The sequence below is a fragment of the Strigops habroptila genome, chromosome Z, assembly GCF_004027225.2.
Source record: "Strigops habroptila isolate Jane chromosome Z, bStrHab1.2.pri, whole genome shotgun sequence".
Classification (NCBI taxonomy): domain Eukaryota; kingdom Metazoa; phylum Chordata; class Aves; order Psittaciformes; family Psittacidae; genus Strigops; species Strigops habroptila.
In genome coordinates this window covers 6,445,114-6,464,074 of record NC_044302.2, presented here as the reverse complement: position 1 = coordinate 6,464,074, position 18,961 = coordinate 6,445,114, and the positions used below count along the sequence as shown (strand labels likewise).

The following is an 18,961-nucleotide window of genomic DNA, read 5'->3' as shown; positions in this document are numbered from 1 at the left end:
ATTGGCGGTGGCGGCCGGAAGCGGGGAGCGAGCAGCTGACAGCAACATGGCGGCGGCGGAGGCGGCCGGGCGGCGTGGCGGGGCGCTGGGGCGGCCCCCGGCGCCTGTGCCCGTGCCGGTGGGGGATCTGCTGCCCGCCGGCGAGCTGGTGCGGCCCTCGGTGACAGAGCTGTCCCAAGTGAGGACCAACATCCTGTGCACCGTGCCCGGCTGCGGCAAGGTCCTGCCCAACAGCCCGGCCCTCAACATGCACCTCAGCAAGGCCCACCCGGTCCAGGTACCGCCGCCGCCCCGACTCGGGCCCTCTGGGCGCCTCCCGCTTGCTGAGCCCCGAGGGGAGGTCGGGCGAGACCCTCAACTCGGTCTGTGGGGCTCTGTAATGGCGCGGTTCTTTATTCCGCTCTGGGCCGAAGCCCCCGGGGCCACCGCGGACCCTGCTGGGGTCCGGCGTCGCCGGTGAGGGGGTTCGCGTCTCCGGGCTAACGGGGGGCTCTGCGGGTTTGGTCCTGTGGAGCGTGGTGGTGCGGGGCGGGGTGGTCCAGAGGGGATGAGGGAGCGTTTCTCTTTCGCTTTTGTTTAAATCACACACACACCCACCCCCCCCCCCCCCCCGAAAAGTGTGTGCTGGTACGTGTGTAATACACGAGTGTGTGTGCGCAGGCTGGCCCATCGTAGTAGAGAATACCACTGAAACTACTTATAGGGGGGGAAAAAAAAGCCAGTTTTGTACTGGCGTTACACATAACGAAGGCAGTGAAAAGTTCTCTGGAGCTCAGTTTCTGGTATTTCACTTGCTTATCGCTTGTCTTTCTTCAGTAAGACGTTACAGCCCCACTTGAGAGGTGCTGTGCAAACACACCGTGTTTCCTACCCTTGGCAAGGCACCATGATCCGAACGCCGAGTGCTGTTATGCTGGGGGGGGAGGGGGGGGTTGTTTGTGTTTTAAAATGTCTGTGAGCCAAAAAAAAAAAAACGCTAGCTGGATGCCATTTTGGAAACGAGCTCTCATTGCCATAGTACTCGTGAGAAAACAGCACGCACTGGGGGGGAGGAGGGCCACAGTTCTGCAAGCGTGTCAGTGCTGTGTGGGCCTTTCAGGAAGATAGAGTTACTGTTCTCAAAACCATAACAGCGAGTGTGTGAAGGCGAATCCGATTCCTGTAAGACTTGAAGCACAGCATTCATAGCTATATTCTGAAAACGCAGCCCCAGTGGGCAGACAATAAAAGTACTTGTTTTGTGAAATGGCTAATTTCAGGATCCAGTGTGTGTTACAGATGGTCATGGGTGGTGAGCATAAGGAAATACTCTCAACTGTACTTCATATCTCCTGTCTCTGTTTTATTGCGTTTCCTAATACGCGCTAACAGCTTTAGTGCGTGTGCTGTATTGTATCTCACGTGTGTAGGAGTGGAGGTACAGCAGAAGTTGAAAACGTTCATTCAGGTTCAGCAGACAGTCATCTCGGATCACGCTCTGAATGTATGCAGCAGCCAGCGAGGAGCAGAGCTGTGGGTTACAGCTCATGGGTGAGGAAGTGCGGGTCGCTAACCAGTCGCCTACGTAGCTATTAACTGTCGGTGCCTTGTAGAATTATAACATATGTCATACACCTCATTAGCAAACCTTATGATAGCTGGGATGAATACTGAAACATGGATGGATGCACCTTTTGAGGAACAACTCCCTTATTCCAGGGTGTTGTAATTGAGAGTAAAATGTTTTTGAGGCTTAAGGGAGGCTAGTTTTTACTGTGTACTGTGCATTACGCATGGCTTGAGAATGCACCTTGAATGAAAGGATAAAGATATGAAGGTAAAAAGATACAAACCTAGGTGTGTGTTACTCTGTTTCTGCAGAAGGAGATGGACTTGCACTAATTTTTTAGTTTTAGTATTTCCTTTTAAGAGATAATTGCCTCCCCAGAGAAAATGAGTTTAGTAGATTGCATTTGTTAGTGAAACGTGAAGAATTAGTGAAGAGGCAGCTTTGCAAATGAGATGGTAAGAACCCTTTGGGGAAGGAGAGAACTTAGTAGTGCTGAAGAGAAGAGAGGTTGACTTGATTAATTTTCATTATAAAAGTAGCAGTAGGATCTTTTGATACCAAAAGCTGAGGTATTGTTGCTGCAGAGGAAGGACATTTACATAGGAAAGCAAGATGACCCTGTAAAAACTGAGTCAAGTTAGTACAAGGTTATACTCTTGTGGAGTGATACCAAAAAATTTGATCAGTCCTGGTTTGTAACAGAAAACTGAGATGGGGAAACAGTTGCAAAAGCTATTTGGTCATACAGTATGCAGTTAGGGTAATGCTGCTGTGAAAGAGGCAGTCCTAAAATAGATCAGGAGGATATTCTTGGTCACTGCTGTAGGGTAGGAATCTGATTCAAATGAGATACAATGAACCCAGAAGAGGTGTAGAAAAGGGCTACTGAGGATGATAAGTGGCAACTGTGTCTGGCAAAGGGAAATGAGAAGAATTTGGCTTGTTTTGTCTAACAAAAAAAGATATGATCATATCATAAGAAGATAAGGTATGAAGTGTTGATAATATGAATGTTTGTCTTCTAGTTGTCTCCTTAGCTTAACTAGGCCACAGGGCTTGGGGCAACAATGTAGTGAACAGCAAGTAACTCCTTGCTGCTGATTTAGTCAAGGTGAACTCAGTGACGTCTTGCTTTCCTGCAACAGAAAGGCTTACTCCAAAGAATTAATTTAAAACAATAAGTTGCACAAGACTGTAGCCAGTTATTAAAACAATTTTTTTTTTTTCAGCAGAGGATCGTGCATTGCTTTACTAAATAGCATGGGAAGAAGTGCATTTATTCTTTTTATAAAAACTATTGTGGTAATGTGATATTTGCATTTGGATAAATCATGCCAAGGGTAAGCTCCCCTTTCCAGTTCAGCACTGACTACAGCCTCCTGCTATCACAGGAATACACAGAATCCTCTCCTTCATATTTGCCGCATTGTTGGCAGAAGCTCTGTCTGCATGTCAGTATTCCTTACGATACACGGGTCTGGTTGTGAGAAGTTATTGAACAAATACTCACCAAAAATTGCGGTGGGTGGATATGGTAGAAACATGGGAAGTGAAATCAGCTGCACAAGGACAGGACTTGTGAGAAGGTCTGACATGTGAGCAGCCAGATGGGGTTTTGAGAAGGTGTGAGATTAACCATGTAGATCCAGGAGGGCTTTGAAGGTGGTCAAAACAAGATTACTGTCTGGATAGAGCTACTCATACGTCTAGAGTATCTCTCAACTTGTATCAGCAAATTTCTTTTGATCTGTGCCTCTAAAGTCGATGTTCAGCTGTTAAAAGAACCTCTTGCGCATCTCATGTTTATGCAGCTTTTAAACAGTTGGTGTTATCCTGTACCATATTACATAGTAGTTTTAAATAACCTGACTGTGTTTTACCTGTTAAGTGCCTGAACATACTGCCCTGTCATTTGTTGGGTTGTGACGTAAAATATAACACACTTGGAATAACTTCTTATTTAGGAATAAACAACTCCAATTGCTGCTTACTAAGCATATTGATTTCATCTGCAGTGAGAGAGATCAAACATAGTTTTGACTTTAAGGGAAATCTTTTCTTCTCCTGAAGGCTTTGAGACTGGCATCTGGTCCAAGTGTTTCTGGGTAAACTCAGGGTTAAAAAGTGTAATTGAGGGTAGTGTGGCCGGAACAACTAGATTCTTTTGAGTCATGTTGCTGGTTTGGGCAGTGGCTTTAGGAGGTGCAAAAACAATCACAGTGGTTATTCAGCAGAAATGAAACAGGCCTGTTTATGCATGGTTTGTCCATGGGGAACACTGCTGTACATGAAGGTGTTTACAAGATTAAAATTTTATGTGAGAAGTCCCTTCTAGAAGATTTGGTCCTGGTTTTCTTGATGAAGTGGCAGCTGATCACTTTGGTTGAGAGGCTCTAAACTTTGCTTTTTTTAAGTATGGTATGCCATGAATGAAAATGAGCTTGCAGCAGTGTCAGCAAGTAGCAGTGTTGCATGTTTGGAAACGTGACCTAAATGTTGCTGTAAGGGATTACCTTTTACACAGAGTATTTTAGATTGAGAGGTGATTTGAAGAAAACCAAGATCATTGAAGTGTCCCACTCATCTGCTTCATAGTATTCCTGAAGTGCAAATGAAAGCACTTCATAAGCAAGGCAGGCGTAGCTCACCACACAGAGCTGTTGGGTTGTGACTAACAGTAGCTAGGGAAGAAGCAGTGAAACCTTCTGTATTCTGGCAGCTGTGGCTCATACTTTGTTTGCTTCACATGGGATGACTATTGTGCTTTGTGGATTCTTAATGTTTGGTCTAACCTGTGTAAACACGAAGCAGCTGGAGATCTGCCTGAAGATGGTAGTTACAGAGTGACTGATGTAAAATCAACATTCTGCTGCTTGCTGTCACTGCAAAGTTGGGAGCAGAGCTGAAACAGGGCATGCTCTGGTAATTTTCTGAATAACCACCTTGGGGATGCCATTGTGGATGACTGTAACTGGCTCTGAGGGTTTGGTTGGCTTCCTGCTCTGTCCGAGGATGTAGATACAGCTACTCTGAGCATCAGGTTTTTAATTTTTTTGCTTAGACATAGATGCATGATGTTTCCACTGAGACCCTTTCAGATAGGGTATGTTTACAGGGGTTTGTGTTGTCTGGTTTCCGTGGCTGTGTCCTCAATAGGAAAAGGTTCTGTGTGGTTGAACAATCCAGACAATCTCCCTAGTTTTCATATGGATTTTTGAGGTCCTCTTTGAGCAAGTTATGTTACTTTCTTCTACAGTGTATGTGTGATACACTGTAGAAGTCAGTGAGGCAGAAAGCATAGGTGTAGCAGTCACTAAATGTTTGGAGGTTCAGAATTAACAGTGACTTCAGTGAGATTTTATTTATGCTCTGAATTAAGTGGCAGAGTGTTCTTGGCATTTCTCATTTTATTAGCAGTAAGCTCTAAATAGTGCCAACAGAATTCTAATGTCAGGGGAGTGTTGGGTTACACTGTGCGTGGCTAATTTTAGTGGAGCTTCAAGTAGATTGTGTTTGCTACTAACAAGTTAAAACTACATTGAATCGTCAGCGTAGTATCCATAGGGAAAGCTTTTTCGCTCAGATAACACAAAAGGCAGTTATAATTGGTGTGGGGAAGCAAGTTATCTTGGTAGAAGTAAATAGTACAGTACCACTACTCTGCAGAGATAGTGATTTCACTTCACAATTTTGATGGTCATTTACAAAGTAGCATCTACCTTGATGAAAACTCCATTTGAGCTTTCCAATGGCTTCAACTCATTGAAGGATGTAAACTCAGTGAGTCAAAGTTGATGTGTATTCTGAATGTTATCTTTCACACACAAACTTGTAGAATTGTCAACTTCTTAATCGCTTCTTTTTCAGGATGGAAAACTTAATGCACCAGTAAGGAAGGGTTTGAAAACATCTCAGAAATTCTACTGCTGTCCTATTGAAGGCTGCCCTAGAGGACCAAACAGACCATTTTCCCAATTTTCTCTTGTCAAACAGGTATTCCTATTTCCTAAACTATTATTTTCATACTGATTTAGTCCTGACTGTCTCTACTCCAGAGTGTACACTTTTGCCTTCAGATATGAGCAAAGCCTCTGAGCATATGTCCTCAAGTTGGAGAGTCGTGTTTAGGAACTCAGTGTGGGCATATGGTTAAGGAATTTGCATGTTTGCATGTTGATATTGGAAGGCTTGAACTTTTTGGTGAGGCAGATGCCAGTATGTTCTGCTAAAACAGAAGACAGTCCCTCTCCACCAATTAAAAATATGGAGAAAGATCAAAGGCAGAGAGGAGGAGAATCACAGTGGCAACCAATAATGGTTTAAAATTACCATATTAAATGGTAATTTTAAACTACTTTTTTTAAGTGGTCAAGAACTAAGAGTTTTTCTCTGCTTTAGTGTCAAAATGCAATTGTTTACTAGTTACCTGTTTAAGAAAACATGTAAGACTTGTTTTTGAATGAACGAGTAAAAAAAGCTCTCTTCTGCTGTTGATTAGCCATGATAACCTGGGGAGACCATAGGAGATGGAGTGGCTGGCACTTGGTGTTGTGAATGACAAGGAAAAATTCTGGTGTTTGCTCTGCAGTTGACCTGTTTGGCTTGAGAGTATTTGCTCAGTTGTAAGATCTTCAGGAATGCGCACATGTTGCAACATATACTTAACTACGTTCTTTAACAAGGTTCATCTATCGATTTGTTGATGTCCATAGGAAGCCTCCAGTAGCATTAGGACACATAAATGTTTATCTGTGGTTTAGGATGTACATAGCACAAGCAGACTTGCACACTTTAAATTCTTTCTGTTGATTTATTTAAGCTTGTAACTTATTCCTAATGAGAATATTTAAAAACAAAGTAATTCTACAATTTGATGCTATTTAACAACTAAAAAAATGCAAATATTGTCTCCCCTAAATGTGATTTTCTTTTTTATCTTAGCTGAAAGCTAATGTTTACTTCTCATTGTGTATTCTAGCACTTTATGAAAATGCATGCTGAAAAGAAGCACAAATGTGATAAATGTAGTAACTCCTATGGTACAGAGTGGTATTTGAAACGGCACATAGAGGTCTGTGGCAAGACTTTCCAGTGTACTTGTGGGTGCCCTTATGCCAGCAGAACAGCATTATTGTCTCATATTTACAGAACTGGCCATGAAATTCCTGCAGAACACAGGTAAAAGTGAAGCAGTTAAGTAATGATACTTATGTTCATCACCAAGTTCTCTGACTGGCTTTGTATCTCCTTTCTGTTGATTAAATTGGAACTAGGCTCAACATTGTTTTAGCAGTACAGCAGTTTGCAGTTTCTTTGTTCTGTTGCTTTTGGTAGTTTCTGTTTTGTCTGATAAGGACAATTGTCTAATCAGTAAGATTAGGTGTCCCCATGCACAATACAAAAAGTACTGATGACACTGCACTGCATGGTGTAAATGCTTTTAATTGTTCTATCTGCTTTTACAGTTCTGTGGAAGTAGAGATTATTTGGAAATGGTTATAGCTGGTAACTGGTGTGTAATGCAGTTCATTTTTTCCTGTATAGTCTAGTCATCTTTGCAAGTATTGGTGGGGGGGGTTTCTTTTCTTTTTTAGTGGCTGTAAATGTATGTGTAGATTTAAAGTTGTCTTAATATGTACATACATTTCATAAAGGGTAATCTGTTTCCTGAGGCCTAACCTGTCTGATTTGGAGATACAACTGCTGCAAAATCAAGTTTTATGTGAAGGAGTGATAACTGTATCTTTGGTTTCCATGAGAGACCTTTGCCTCTACAGTAATTTTAAAAGCTCTGTCCCTTCAATGCTCTGTCTGAGTTAGCATCAAAGTTAGAAATTAAACATATTTTTAATCAGAGTACTTAAGGTACAAGGGGGAAGAAACCATCTAAACTTCCACCTCCATTTAGAAATAGGTCTCCGTAGAAGGGGTAACCTTTTTTCTTTTTGAAATGGGGGAGTGGGGAATGAAATCTTACAGAACTGAAGTTCGCGGAATCTTTTTATGTTTTAATCAGGGTTAGTTGCCTTCTCCATACCCAGTCTCGTCTGTGAGTTCAGTTTATATTTTCAGTGCAATGACTTTAAAGAATGGAAGGCAGATGTTTTGTGCTTGAAAGGAGTATAAATTATTGATCTCGTGTTCACAGGGATCCTCCTAGTAAGAAAAGGAAAATGGAAACTTCTATACATAATCAGCAGTTGGCAGAGAAAGCGAATGAAGCATTCATCAACACACACAATAATAATCCTGGCACTCAGGAATTGGAGTCCTCTGAAGTGAAACTAGCAGCCTCTCTTGAAGGCTCCTGCAGTTCTAACCTCACGAACCAAATGCAGCCAAAATGTACGCCGAAGATGCTCTTACCAAAGCCCAAGCTGGCTTTGGTTAAACTTCCAGTGATGCAGCTTGCTCACTTGCCTATATATATATCTGCAACAGACTCTTCTGTCAAACCTGCTGTAGTGGCTGTTGATAATCAAGGTTCACTTGTAAGTACTGTTCATTTATTGCCTCAATCAATAGGAATTCTGATTCCTGCACTGGAGGCAGAAACAGTTGTATTTAAAGACAGTTTGCCTGTTTCAAAAGTGACAAATTCTGGTGATCATGAACCCGTAAGTACCGGTGTACAAGTTGAGTTGGATAAGGTTACATTGAGTAACACAGGGCAAGAGATGGGGAATGTTTGTCACAAGAACAAAATTTCTTCAATAAATATACAGACTGACTTATCTTATATTTCACAGAACTTTGTACCAGCTGCAACCTGGACTCCCAATTCTTCTGTATCCTCTTGCTCTCAGACAGATCTGTCATTCAGTTCACAGGTTTCGCTGCCAATCAGTGTACAAACACAGACGCTGCTGCCTGCTTCCAAACTGACTTCATCCATAGCTGCTCAGACTGATGCTTTTAGTCAGGTTTGTTTTCCAACCTGTGGCATATCTAGAGAGACTCAAACCAGTAGGACACAGGACTCTATTGATGGAAGGGTGCAGATGGACCAGGCTGTGATGTGCAGTGACATCTTCGACAATGTTGATTCATCATATAGTGTTTCTACTCACATTGAACTTACAGAAAACAACTTAATGCCTGCAAATATAGATCAAGCCTTGCTGCAAAGAAGTAATTGCAAGAGCCTGAATCAAGATACGGTGAAGTCTGAATCCCTTATCAACTTCAGTACACAGCCTAATATACTTCCAACTCAAAATACGATGGATAATCAAACCCAGACAATGGACTTGCTAAGCGATTTGGAAAATATCTTTTCAGGAAACATGCCTGGACAGACACTGGATAATCGTGGCCTTTTGTCTGAGACAAGTTCTAATGCTGACACGCATCTGCCATCTGGTTCATCACAGAGCACAGGAATAGACTTTGACATTGAAGAGTTCTTTTCAGCATCCAATATTCAAACTCAGACTGAAGAGAGTGAGCTTGGTACCCTGAACCCTGAGCCAGTTTTGGAGTCACTGGACATTGAAACTCAGACTGATTTCTTATTTTCAGATAGTGCGACTCAATCATATAGCTGCCGAGGAAATTCTAACTTCTTAGGTTTGGAGATGTTTGATACACAGACACAGACAGACTTGAATTTTTTCTTGGACAGTAATACCCATCTGCCTTTAGGGAGTATTCTGAAGCAGTCTAGTTTCTCCATGAGTACTGATTCATCTGATACAGAAACCCAGACGGAAGTATACCCAGCTACTAAAAATACTCCTACTCAGAATATTGAAAGCAAAGTCCAGCTCAGTAGTGCTGAAACACAGACTATGGATAGCTGCTTTGAGAATCTAGGGAGTTTATTCCTTACCAGCAATGAGACACAGACAGCAATGGATGACTTTCTTCTGGCTGACCTAGCCTGGAACACAATGGAGTCTCAGTTCAGTTCAGTAGAAACACAGACCTGTGAAGAGCTGTGCTCCTTGTTTCAGAGCTCTGACAAGCCCAGCCACTGAGTACTATGTAATATAACCATTTCCTGTGGTTTGAAATTAAGTTATTGGGGTGGGAGAAGTGGCTTGACCAAGTCATCCACTTCGCGTTATTGAATGTAGTTGTCATGAGCAGTTGACCTAAGAGACTTCTCATGCTGAAGGTACTCTATCAGATATGTATAACTTGACATAAACTGTGTGTATGAATGGAGGGAAAAGGAAGGCTGTAACATGCTAATGTACATTTGAACCTTAAAAAAGAATTCATGGTGCCTATGTTTTTTCCTGAAACTTCTTTATGAAGGTGATACTGCTTTCATTTAAACAGAACAACTTTTGAAGTTGTTCTGTATATGTATGTATCTCTATCTCCTTCTGGCTTACATATAAGGTTCCAATGTGCTGGACCAAAACCCTGACCTGTCCAATTCAGATGCTTCCCTAAACTTATGGGGGAGGATTCTATTAGTGTAAGCTACTTCTGTTTACTTTTTTTAGTAGCTCGTATTTTAAATCCGGCATGAACATAATAAGCCGTATTGTCGTCTTTTACTTTTTGCCTTCACAGCTCGTTCTCCTGCATAAATTGGTATTTTCCAAACACTAGACATATAGAGATGCCTGAATTGCTGAATATATTTATTATGAAACATGTAGAAAGTAGTAATTTTTTTATATTTTTCCCTGAGTGGCACAGATGTCCTTTGAAAGATAGAAAAAGAACTTTGAATACACAATTGTAGGAGAAGTTAGTATGTTGTCCTTTTAGCTAGTGTAGTAAGTGGGACTAACATTTCTAGAGTCTTCAGGAGGGATTTGTTTAAATTATTTCTGTCTCTAAGATGCAAATGTTACAATGTGTGTGCCTCAAAGACTGGAATAACTTGTTTTTGTTGAAATTCTCCTAGCTTTATGAAGATACAAGTTGGGAAATGTTAAAGTGGTTTATACCTCTATTACCTTAACAGAAATCTTTACAAATGGGAAATTAAATTCTCTAAAATACTTTAAACTACTGGTTTTGGGCTTCCCACTTCCAAAACCAACTGGAATCTGTACAGCAGAGCTGGGAGATCGGCTCACAGAAGCCTTTTCAGAAGAGCTGTATCTTGCTTTTGCAATCCATCTGCAGCCCTCGGTTCCTGCAGCTTATAGAGAGTTTTTCTGATGTAGTCAAATTCAAACAAATTGATTTTTTTTATTTTTTTCTTTCTTCCAGAGAAGAAACGTGTGACCTCCTGGATTTTGGTTTTTTTTAATGTTCATCTTGCCCTTCATATCATTGTTTGCAATACTTTTTATTTGCTTGAAAAAAAAATGAAGCTGTGAATGTATGGTGGAATTCGGCCTTAACTAATTTTTATATCTGATTATAATGCCTACAAAATGCAGGCCTCTAGTTTTGTCCTGGACAGGTTTTAGTATCTGTTATCTTAAGTGAAAAGAGAAACCTCTTCATGTCAAGTTCCTGGGCCTGTAACAGACTTTTCTCCTCCATTGTGAGAGGAGCAGTGTTGGTTGTGTATTTACTGGGCAGCCCATCAGTAAATGTATGCCCAAGCCTTAGTTTTTGAAGGCTCAGTCTGCTTTGTGCTTCATATCCTCAGCTCAGGGGTGTGGGAGTTAAGTTACTCATCCACTGCAGCTAGCTTGTTTTGTTGGAAATGAGCAATACCTTTCTTTTTGTTCCTAACACCCCTTGAATTGCCATGGTTCGCACACTAATACGGTAAGCATTTACTTCTACTGGTAGTAATCTCTTTAGATTAACCCTGAAGCTCATGTTTTCCTCCTGAAAAACTGAAAACACAGTTGTGTTGCCTCTTTAATTTTTCAGCATTTCTGGTGCGAGTGCAGAGACTTCCAGTCTTTGGCTGAAGAAACTGCAAAAAGGAATCTTGCAGTTCCCCCCAGGAGTACAGTAATTCTGCTTTGAGGAAAGGCTCCCCAGGTTTCACAGTGCCTAGAGTTCTCATCTTAAAGGTGGGATATATTAAAAACAGGAAGGCATTGCTTGTTGCTGTGTCTTCTGAAAATACGACTGATTCATATTTACTTGCCTGCTTTGAAATTGGGAAATAAGATAACAAAATTAGGTTAATTTATTCTGTTGCAGTATTTTTCTAGTAATGTTGCATCTTCACATTTTAAGTGGGTTTCCTTCTCCTTTCTCCCCCCCGGCTGGAATACCAGAGAATGTTTCTTCATACATAGGCTTCTGTTCCCCATGCACAAGTTGTACTGACGCATGGAAGAGAAGCAGCTACTATAAATCTGGTTGGAGAAAACAGCTTTTTTCACAGCTGTAGAAGGCAGAAGGCCCATGACCTCTGAATTTAGAAAGCCAGTCTTTTTTTCTGTGGGAGAGGGAGTCTTAGGTGATGAGGAGCAGAATGGCAGAAGGCTTTGAACTGAGCTACCTGAGAGACCAGCTAGCATTTAAAGAACTTTGAAACTAATTTACAAATCAGAATGAGAATTGCCACGTTCTTGCAGTGGAAGCCAAAGCTCTTAGCCGTAGTGACTATCAGAAATAAAGCTAAGTTTGTGTGGATGCAGTCTTGCAATGTAATCTCTACTCATTTGTTGTACTTTGTAATTAAATGTATTGATAAGCTTTGTGTATTTTATTGGAACATGCAAATACCATTCCCTTCCCTTATCCTATGGGTTTAAAATAACTTGAACTTAATTAGGTGAACACTGTACTGCAATATGAAGTTATTTATTAAAACTATTAAATTATTTAATGCGTCTCTATGGCCTTAGGAAAGTGGCTCATTATGACCAAAATTAACTTCTTTCTTCACAAATTTGGTTCTCCATATGTTATTCATCAAAGTCAGAAACCGGTTTAGATCCTGCTTCACTCAGTTTGCATTTATGAAGTATTTTCGTGAAGACTGCAACCAGACTTCACAGTTTACTGAATCCCACAGTAAATCTAATGAAACCTGATCTGCAGTACTGTTGCTGAATATTTTTCACTTTTGAACAAGTTCTTTAAAGCGGCTAATTTCCTATTTTGGCCATTGTTTTAAAAGTAAACTTCAGTTAAAACTATTTCTTGGTAGTCCTAAAATGATACTTGTCTCCCTTTTTCTGCAGTTTGTCTCTGATTTGATTTTCAAGGCACTGTGTTGTAAGTATCGGTCAGCAGTAACTTATTACTTTGCTTATTCTCTTTTGTATCCTCTACTGCCATTTGAACTGCTATGCAGGAAGTAACATCAGATTCTCCATAGCCTCTTAGCACAAATTTTTGTCTGGAAGTGATACTAATGCTACTTTTACTTACTGTTTGCATTTCCTGCTTAATTCTGCTAGGCTGTGATTACTGGATCTTGATCTGGATGCCCGTGTAATGCTACTCTAAAACTGAACTGGTAGTTTTGTAGTTCCATGTGAGCTTTTCTTAAGCATATAGGAAGAAAATCAAATGAAACGCGGCAAATGTGGGACATGCATTCTACAAAAACATAAGCACAAAACAGCTGAAAAGTGAGAGATCTGGCTTGTTGCCTTCCATGTTTGTTTGTCACAATGCTAAAGATTTGTATGACAGTAAATCTATGTTTCTTCTGCCTTTGGCTTTATTTGCCTCTATTTCTTCTAATATGCTTTTAAATACTTCTTTCTGCTTTCAGTAAGGAGGAAATCCTCCCCCCACTCTTTATGTCAGCCTAGAGAAATCAGTAGTTTAAAGTCAGAGTCTGCTAACGCTGTGTATTCTTAGCTCTGCGAAGCTGCCTGTCTAGAAAATTTTAACTTCCATAGGATATATCTTAATATTTATACTTGCAGCTGTAAATTAAACAGCTGTAATACAAGCCTTGTGAGACCTCATCCAGTTATGAATTCAGTGTATGTAACTATCACTCCTCACAAATTTTTATTCCAGGGCATGCACATAGTCATTTTTTCTGTTGAAAACAAAAGGCTGAATTTCCCTGTTAGTTACATGTACCTTGACTGTGTACAGTCAACAGAAGAGGCAACAGAACAAAGAAAGGTGACTGCCTTCCACTGTTTTAAATCTTTATCCTGCTAACACCTGCTCACATACTTATTCAGATCTGAATTGATTTTATTTTTTGGTGAGGCTGGGTAGAAGTGTAAGTGTTGGCAGGATTGGGATCTTAAGGCATTAGCATGGTTTCTTAATAGCCTTTCAAATACAGGGTAAGTCAGTAGAACTAACACATACTGAATCAACACAGGGTGCTCAACTTGGAAAAGAATATGTTACTGAAATGACAGCTCAGAGGTGAACCAAATGTACTTGCCTTTATTGTTAAGGTTGTATGGCTTCCTTTGCTTTAATATATTTCTGATGTGTTGGGGTTTTTTTATATGTGATCTTAGTGTACAATTTACTTTTCCAAATACATTCACACCAAAATGTTTTTAATGTTCTGGGCCTTGCAAGCTTTCTCATTCACGTTGGGCTTAAGGTGCTGTTATGAGTGTGTTCCTGGTAGAACAGGCCTACTGCAAACAGACTTCCATTAACCACTTGACATGAACACGGAGGATAGGAATGTTTAATGGAGGCAATCTTCAATGCACGGTGTGAACATGCATCTCCTGTTTCTTTAATTGCTGTTTTTAACAGTTGATGTGAATCTAAATGTGTGCTAGAAGGATTTGCTGCTTAGAACATGACTGAATTTTCTTGTTTAAAATGCCATTGCTATGCAATGAACAGAATCAAGGAACGACATCGTTCAACTCTGCCTTGCAGTCAGGTTGGGGGTGTGTTTGTATTCGTGCGTGTGACTCTTCCACTTCACCGAAAATGGAATTGGACAGCCTGAAACCACAGAAACTCCTGAAGGAACTGCTGAGTTAAATAACACAAGTCCTTTACTTCTGATTCTTTTTCATATACTGGCTTTACAGCAACATCTGCAACATAACTAGCAGTGGAGTATAATAGATGACTTGTGATGATGTAAGCTGTACGTTTCACAACACCTAAAGCATTACATTCATGCTTCAGGCACTTGCATGCAGAGCAAGATTGGCAGTACCTCTATCTACAGGTATTTGCAAGTGCATCTATGATAAAGCTAGATATGAAAGATAGCGTTTTGTTTTTTTTTTTTTTTTTTTCAGTTTACAGAATTCAACACCTGATTATGATCTAATTTTAACTTGTAATTATTTGGAATGGATGAGTAATAAATCTCATGGGTGAGTCTTTCCTAAAGCACATGTGAGTTAATGTCAACAAGGCTGAGAACTGTCCTTAAAATGTTTCTCTTCTCATCACTAGTGAGATTTTGATCTAGTGGACAAACTTGGCTTTCAAAGGATGTCCCTGTTTAATTCTTCCTATTTGAGCCAGTAAACTTTCAATGAACAAAAGCAAACATTCATTTCTTAGACCTATTTTACAAGTGACAATCCCAAAGAAGGAATGTTGTCCTAGTAATTGTGAAACTTTTAAGTATATTAATGCATGCAGAGAAAACCTTGTGCCAAAATACTGTTTCATATTTCCCTCTGTTGGAAACTGAAGTGTTACACAAAGCTACTAGTAAGTTATTCACAAGTATTGAAACGTTTTGTTCACAAATGAAGCACTTAGTCCTGTAAATTATACATATTTTGGAATAAAGTTAACTTGAATCAATTTTTTGGCTTCTGTTTTAATGGCTGTAATCTGCCCACAGAGGCATTGGGTGGGGTATTCAGTGCCTGTTGGTAAGTACCACCCATTGCTCATTAACATCTTACGTCTTGAAAGCTAGGTGTCTTTGGAATTGGTAGAGATTTTGTAAATTAAAACATTACATTTTTGTAAATTACAGTGTCAGTCCTTCATCTCCAGAGGTGGCTAAAGTTTTCCCATGTAATCCTTCATGAATCTTAGGAAGATCAAACTCACAACACAAATGTAATCATAATATCAAGATGCTACATTTCATAAACCTGAAACAAATGATTCGAGAGGTTCTCTGCTGTAGGTGAACCTCGGCATAGACTTCTGTGTGGGATCTGATGCATACAGGTAGGGCTGGATTCTTCAGAGCAGCAGCATCCAGGCTGCCTGCAGTCGTGTTCCCTCTCAAACCTCTTGGCAGTGAATGCAAAATTAAGTCTTAAATTACCTTGTATGCACAATGGAATTCCTCTTCAGTTTCAGCTCACTGACAGATAGATGCCTTTCTTCAACAGATCTCAAGACAGAAAGATTACTTGCATTCTTCCTCTACCTTGTCCTCCACCACTCCTGTAGTTTTCAAGATCTCTACGGTCATAAGTAACATCAAGTAGAAATTCAGCTCCATTATGAGTAGTTTTCAAAGTATCCCACTAGAAAATTACAATCCTTTTTAACAGCTTATATTATTTTGCAATATATTTTATATAACTGAGAAAATAATTTTTGCTACTACAAATATTTTAAAAAATACTAGAATATTAGGAATCTAGAGTAGGTTGGTTTGGAGTACAGATCATACTTTGTCCCTTTTCTTTCTGTACAGTTCCCATCTTTAGTAATGGTCCCACCATTTTCTGTTATTTGGAGGATTTAAAATGCTAGTTTCTACTGTTACTTGTATATCTTGTAGCTATAACTCAGAGTAGGTGAACTAAAAGTTCATCTGTATCATTACATCAGCTGCAGTGATGAATGAAGCGTTCTCTGACATGTAGTGGGCTGCAGGTTTCAGTCCCGGTGTACTCTGAGGTGCATTGCACAAGGCAGTGTTCAGCCCTAGTGGCAGCAAAGTAGGGAAGGTATTTCCAGGGGGGAGTATGTCGTAAGTGTCTAGCAACTAAATTCCTGTTTAATTAAAATTTAAAAAGCATTTGAAAATGTGAGAGGCAAACGTATCAGATGCTGACAGTTCTTTTAGGAATAACAGCCCTATTCCTATCATAGGGATGATTCCACTTAGTGTAGGCTGTTATTTCAGGCATTTCATTATTCAGAACAGATCTGGCCCATGGGCAAAAGTCAGATACTGTGACAGACTGGTCCACATGAAACTTCCAGAAATGGCAGGCAGTGTAAAAGGCAGGACAAGCTTTAACTCTTGATCGAGAACAGATTAAGAAGAAAATGGCTCCTCAGAGACCAGGGAGGCCTCGTGCAGTTTTGAACTACTTTCTTGTTTGCTGTTGTTGAAAACACTTATTTCTTCCGCTGGCAGTGAAAGCGTCCATGACTGCTTTGTGTTTGGTTCCTGAATTTCCTTCACTTAAAGAAATTGCATGCTCACAAGCTGATTGTTTTCTGTCAAAACAATGGAACTGGAGATATAGATTTTTCTTTCTGGCTCCAGGATTTGTTAAGGAGGCCTCTGGAATCAGTCCTTTGGAAGCTTGGACCTGAGACAAAAGGGGAAAAATGTTGATTTAACTTTCAGGTGTTCTGTCATTGTATTTTTACATTGTTGTCAGCAATTCCCTTTTGGCTTGTTTTGTTTTGGCACCCTGAATACAGGAAGCACTTCTAGCTGATCTAGCGCTGAAGTTTACTTCCTTTCCTTGAACGGGAATGGCTTTATTCTTGAGAGAATTCGCAGGTAAACAAGAAGCTGCTGTTTCCTGTGCTAGCAGAATGCGGTGTGTTCAAGGACACTTAATGAAGCTTACAATGGTTTAAGTGCTGTGTTATCGTTTCTTTATGTTCTAGGCCTTTAGTTGGTAGCTTCTATGGTCTGGTCTTGTAGCCATAATCTGCGAGTGTGGTCGTTAGAATATTATCTTGTGTCAGGTTGTACCAACTGATTTGACAGTTTGGGAAACCTCAGCAAAGATCTTACCTGGCATGAAACCTTGGAAAATGTGGAAATAAAGTTTATATCTTTCCCTGCAACTTTAAATATTCTTTTTCTTTAGTGCTAAAGAATTTATGACCTGTCTGCAGTGGCTGTAACTTGTAATTATTATAAGAAATATGTTTGGCTTTACTGTTAATTGGCAATGCAGTTAGTTTTTAGTTTTATCACTGAAGCAGCACTATTTTCAGTTGTCTGAATGGGAGAGACTATCTGCTCTCCTTCTGGGCTATGGAAAATGTTAATTGCTTCACAGATACTTATATATTTGAATTTTCTATTTTGCGAAAAATGGGACTGAAGCAAGTATGTGTGGATGTATTTATACTGGGGCTGTTTGTGAAGGATGCTGCTTTTGCAGAGCTTGCATTTGATATCTAAACAGGATTAGAAAATACATTAGGGGAAGGGAATGAAGAGGGAAGGAAAATGGTGTGTGTTAGAGCGTGTGTTCTGTCAGAATGACGCTGCACTTGTGTAACCGTAGCACCATAATGAAATAGCAGCTGGGACAAGTTACCACAACAAAAACCCTGTGCTTCCTGGAAATTAATATCTAGGACAGAGCTTTACACCAGATAGTCATTGCCTGAGATTTTCAGATATCCGGGTATTGAAAGAGGTGAAAGATGCATATAGATCACCATAGACCTATTTTTCAACAGGTCTTTATAACGTTTTAATATTTATTAATATACCAAACAGGTACAAAAATTACTGCTCTTTCAGACTTGAAGCGTTTGGCTTCTGCTCTTCAGGAGGAATGAGGGAATGCAGGAGACGGCAATGCTGGGAGCAGCCCTGTGCAGCTTCTGGTGTGGGTGCTGCTTTGTTCGCCGCTCAGTAGGTGGCACAGCTGCCTCTGGAGCAGAGGTACCGTCGCTTGGAAAGTCACGTTTGCTGCCAGGAAACCGGTGGCCCTGTTCCCACCTCCAGTGCGACAACCCTGATGCTCTGCACCTCAAGCTCATACGCCACTCTACTTAATGATACCCTTCTTAAAGAATCGTAACATACTTTCCGTACAAATCAGTGTTCTACGAGATTTCCAGATTTCCCTAAGCAATTCCCAGGAAAATTTGTATTAGGAGACAAAGCAAACTGCTTGGAACGGTTATTTAACACTAGCACTCAGCTCCTGCATTGTTCTCTAGAGGTCATGTTGTGAGTATTGGGTGAAGAGATGAAGACATGTCATCCTTCTGTTTTTTAGAAGAATAACCATGTAATTCTTTAGGGACATAGAATACAAATCGCCTGTTTTACTAAAATCATGCCTCTAAAGGTGATAATTCTTTAGCTCTGATGTTGAGATATCTGAAGATGAACACAATTAACAAATTGATGCCAGAAAGCTAAAAACTATGTTTATGCATGTTTATTAGTAAAAAATAAATCTAAGAAGACATTGAATTCCTCCCTCTCCTTAAAAATGGAAGCCATTTGCTATTGGGAGCCTTGCCCTGGTATTACCTTCCTCTATTCCAAATTTGTATCAAAGCACCGGAAGAGGGAAGGGTAACTTGCAGTGAATCTCTGTCCTGAATGCTGAATGGAATTGCAGTTACCTGTGTATCTATGGTGGGGCTGCTATTTTGCTTTGTGGTTTTTTGTTTAGCACAAAAGCAAAAGAGAACTTGGTCAGAAAGTCCCTCATT

At 40.3% G+C, this 18,961-nt stretch overlaps 1 protein-coding gene across 7 annotated transcripts; it reads left to right on the top strand.

The window, feature by feature from the left end:
* Positions 1–15: 15 nt before the first annotated feature.
* ATMIN (ATM interactor) lies at positions 16–15,145 on the top strand. 7 transcript variants are annotated; one of them, XR_003995088.1, is made up of 6 exons: positions 16–277; positions 5,417–5,542; positions 6,528–6,727; positions 7,698–11,490; positions 12,616–12,649; positions 14,216–15,145. XR_003995088.1 is itself a non-coding variant. In XM_030512375.1 (6 exons), exons 1-5 carry the CDS (start codon positions 47–49, stop codon positions 9,526–9,528), a joined length of 2,130 nt encoding a protein of 709 aa, XP_030368235.1. In that variant the 5' UTR covers positions 31–46; the 3' UTR covers positions 9,529–9,535; positions 10,727–15,145. The 7 variants fall into 7 exon arrangements, 4 of the variants coding, with proteins under 4 accessions (XP_030368232.1, XP_030368235.1, XP_030368234.1 ...); XR_003995087.1 differs by having other exon boundaries at positions 31–277; positions 7,698–9,535; positions 10,727–11,236; positions 11,345–15,145; XM_030512375.1 differs by having other exon boundaries at positions 31–277; positions 7,698–8,040; positions 8,299–9,535; positions 10,727–15,145.
* The last annotated feature ends 3,816 nt before the right edge of the window (positions 15,146–18,961 follow it).

Excerpts from the sequence above, each read along its gene's own strand:
- ATMIN (XM_030512372.1), top strand. The coding sequence starts at position 47 with ATGGCGGCGGCGGAGGCGGCCGGGCGGCGTGGCGGGGCGCTGGGGCGG. Across the intron at positions 278-5,416 it reads GCAAGGCCCACCCGGTCCAG|GATGGAAAACTTAATGCACC; the intron begins GTACCGCCGCCG and ends CTTCTTTTTCAG. Across the intron at positions 6,728-7,697 it reads GAAATTCCTGCAGAACACAG|GGATCCTCCTAGTAAGAAAA; the intron begins GTAAAAGTGAAG and ends TCGTGTTCACAG.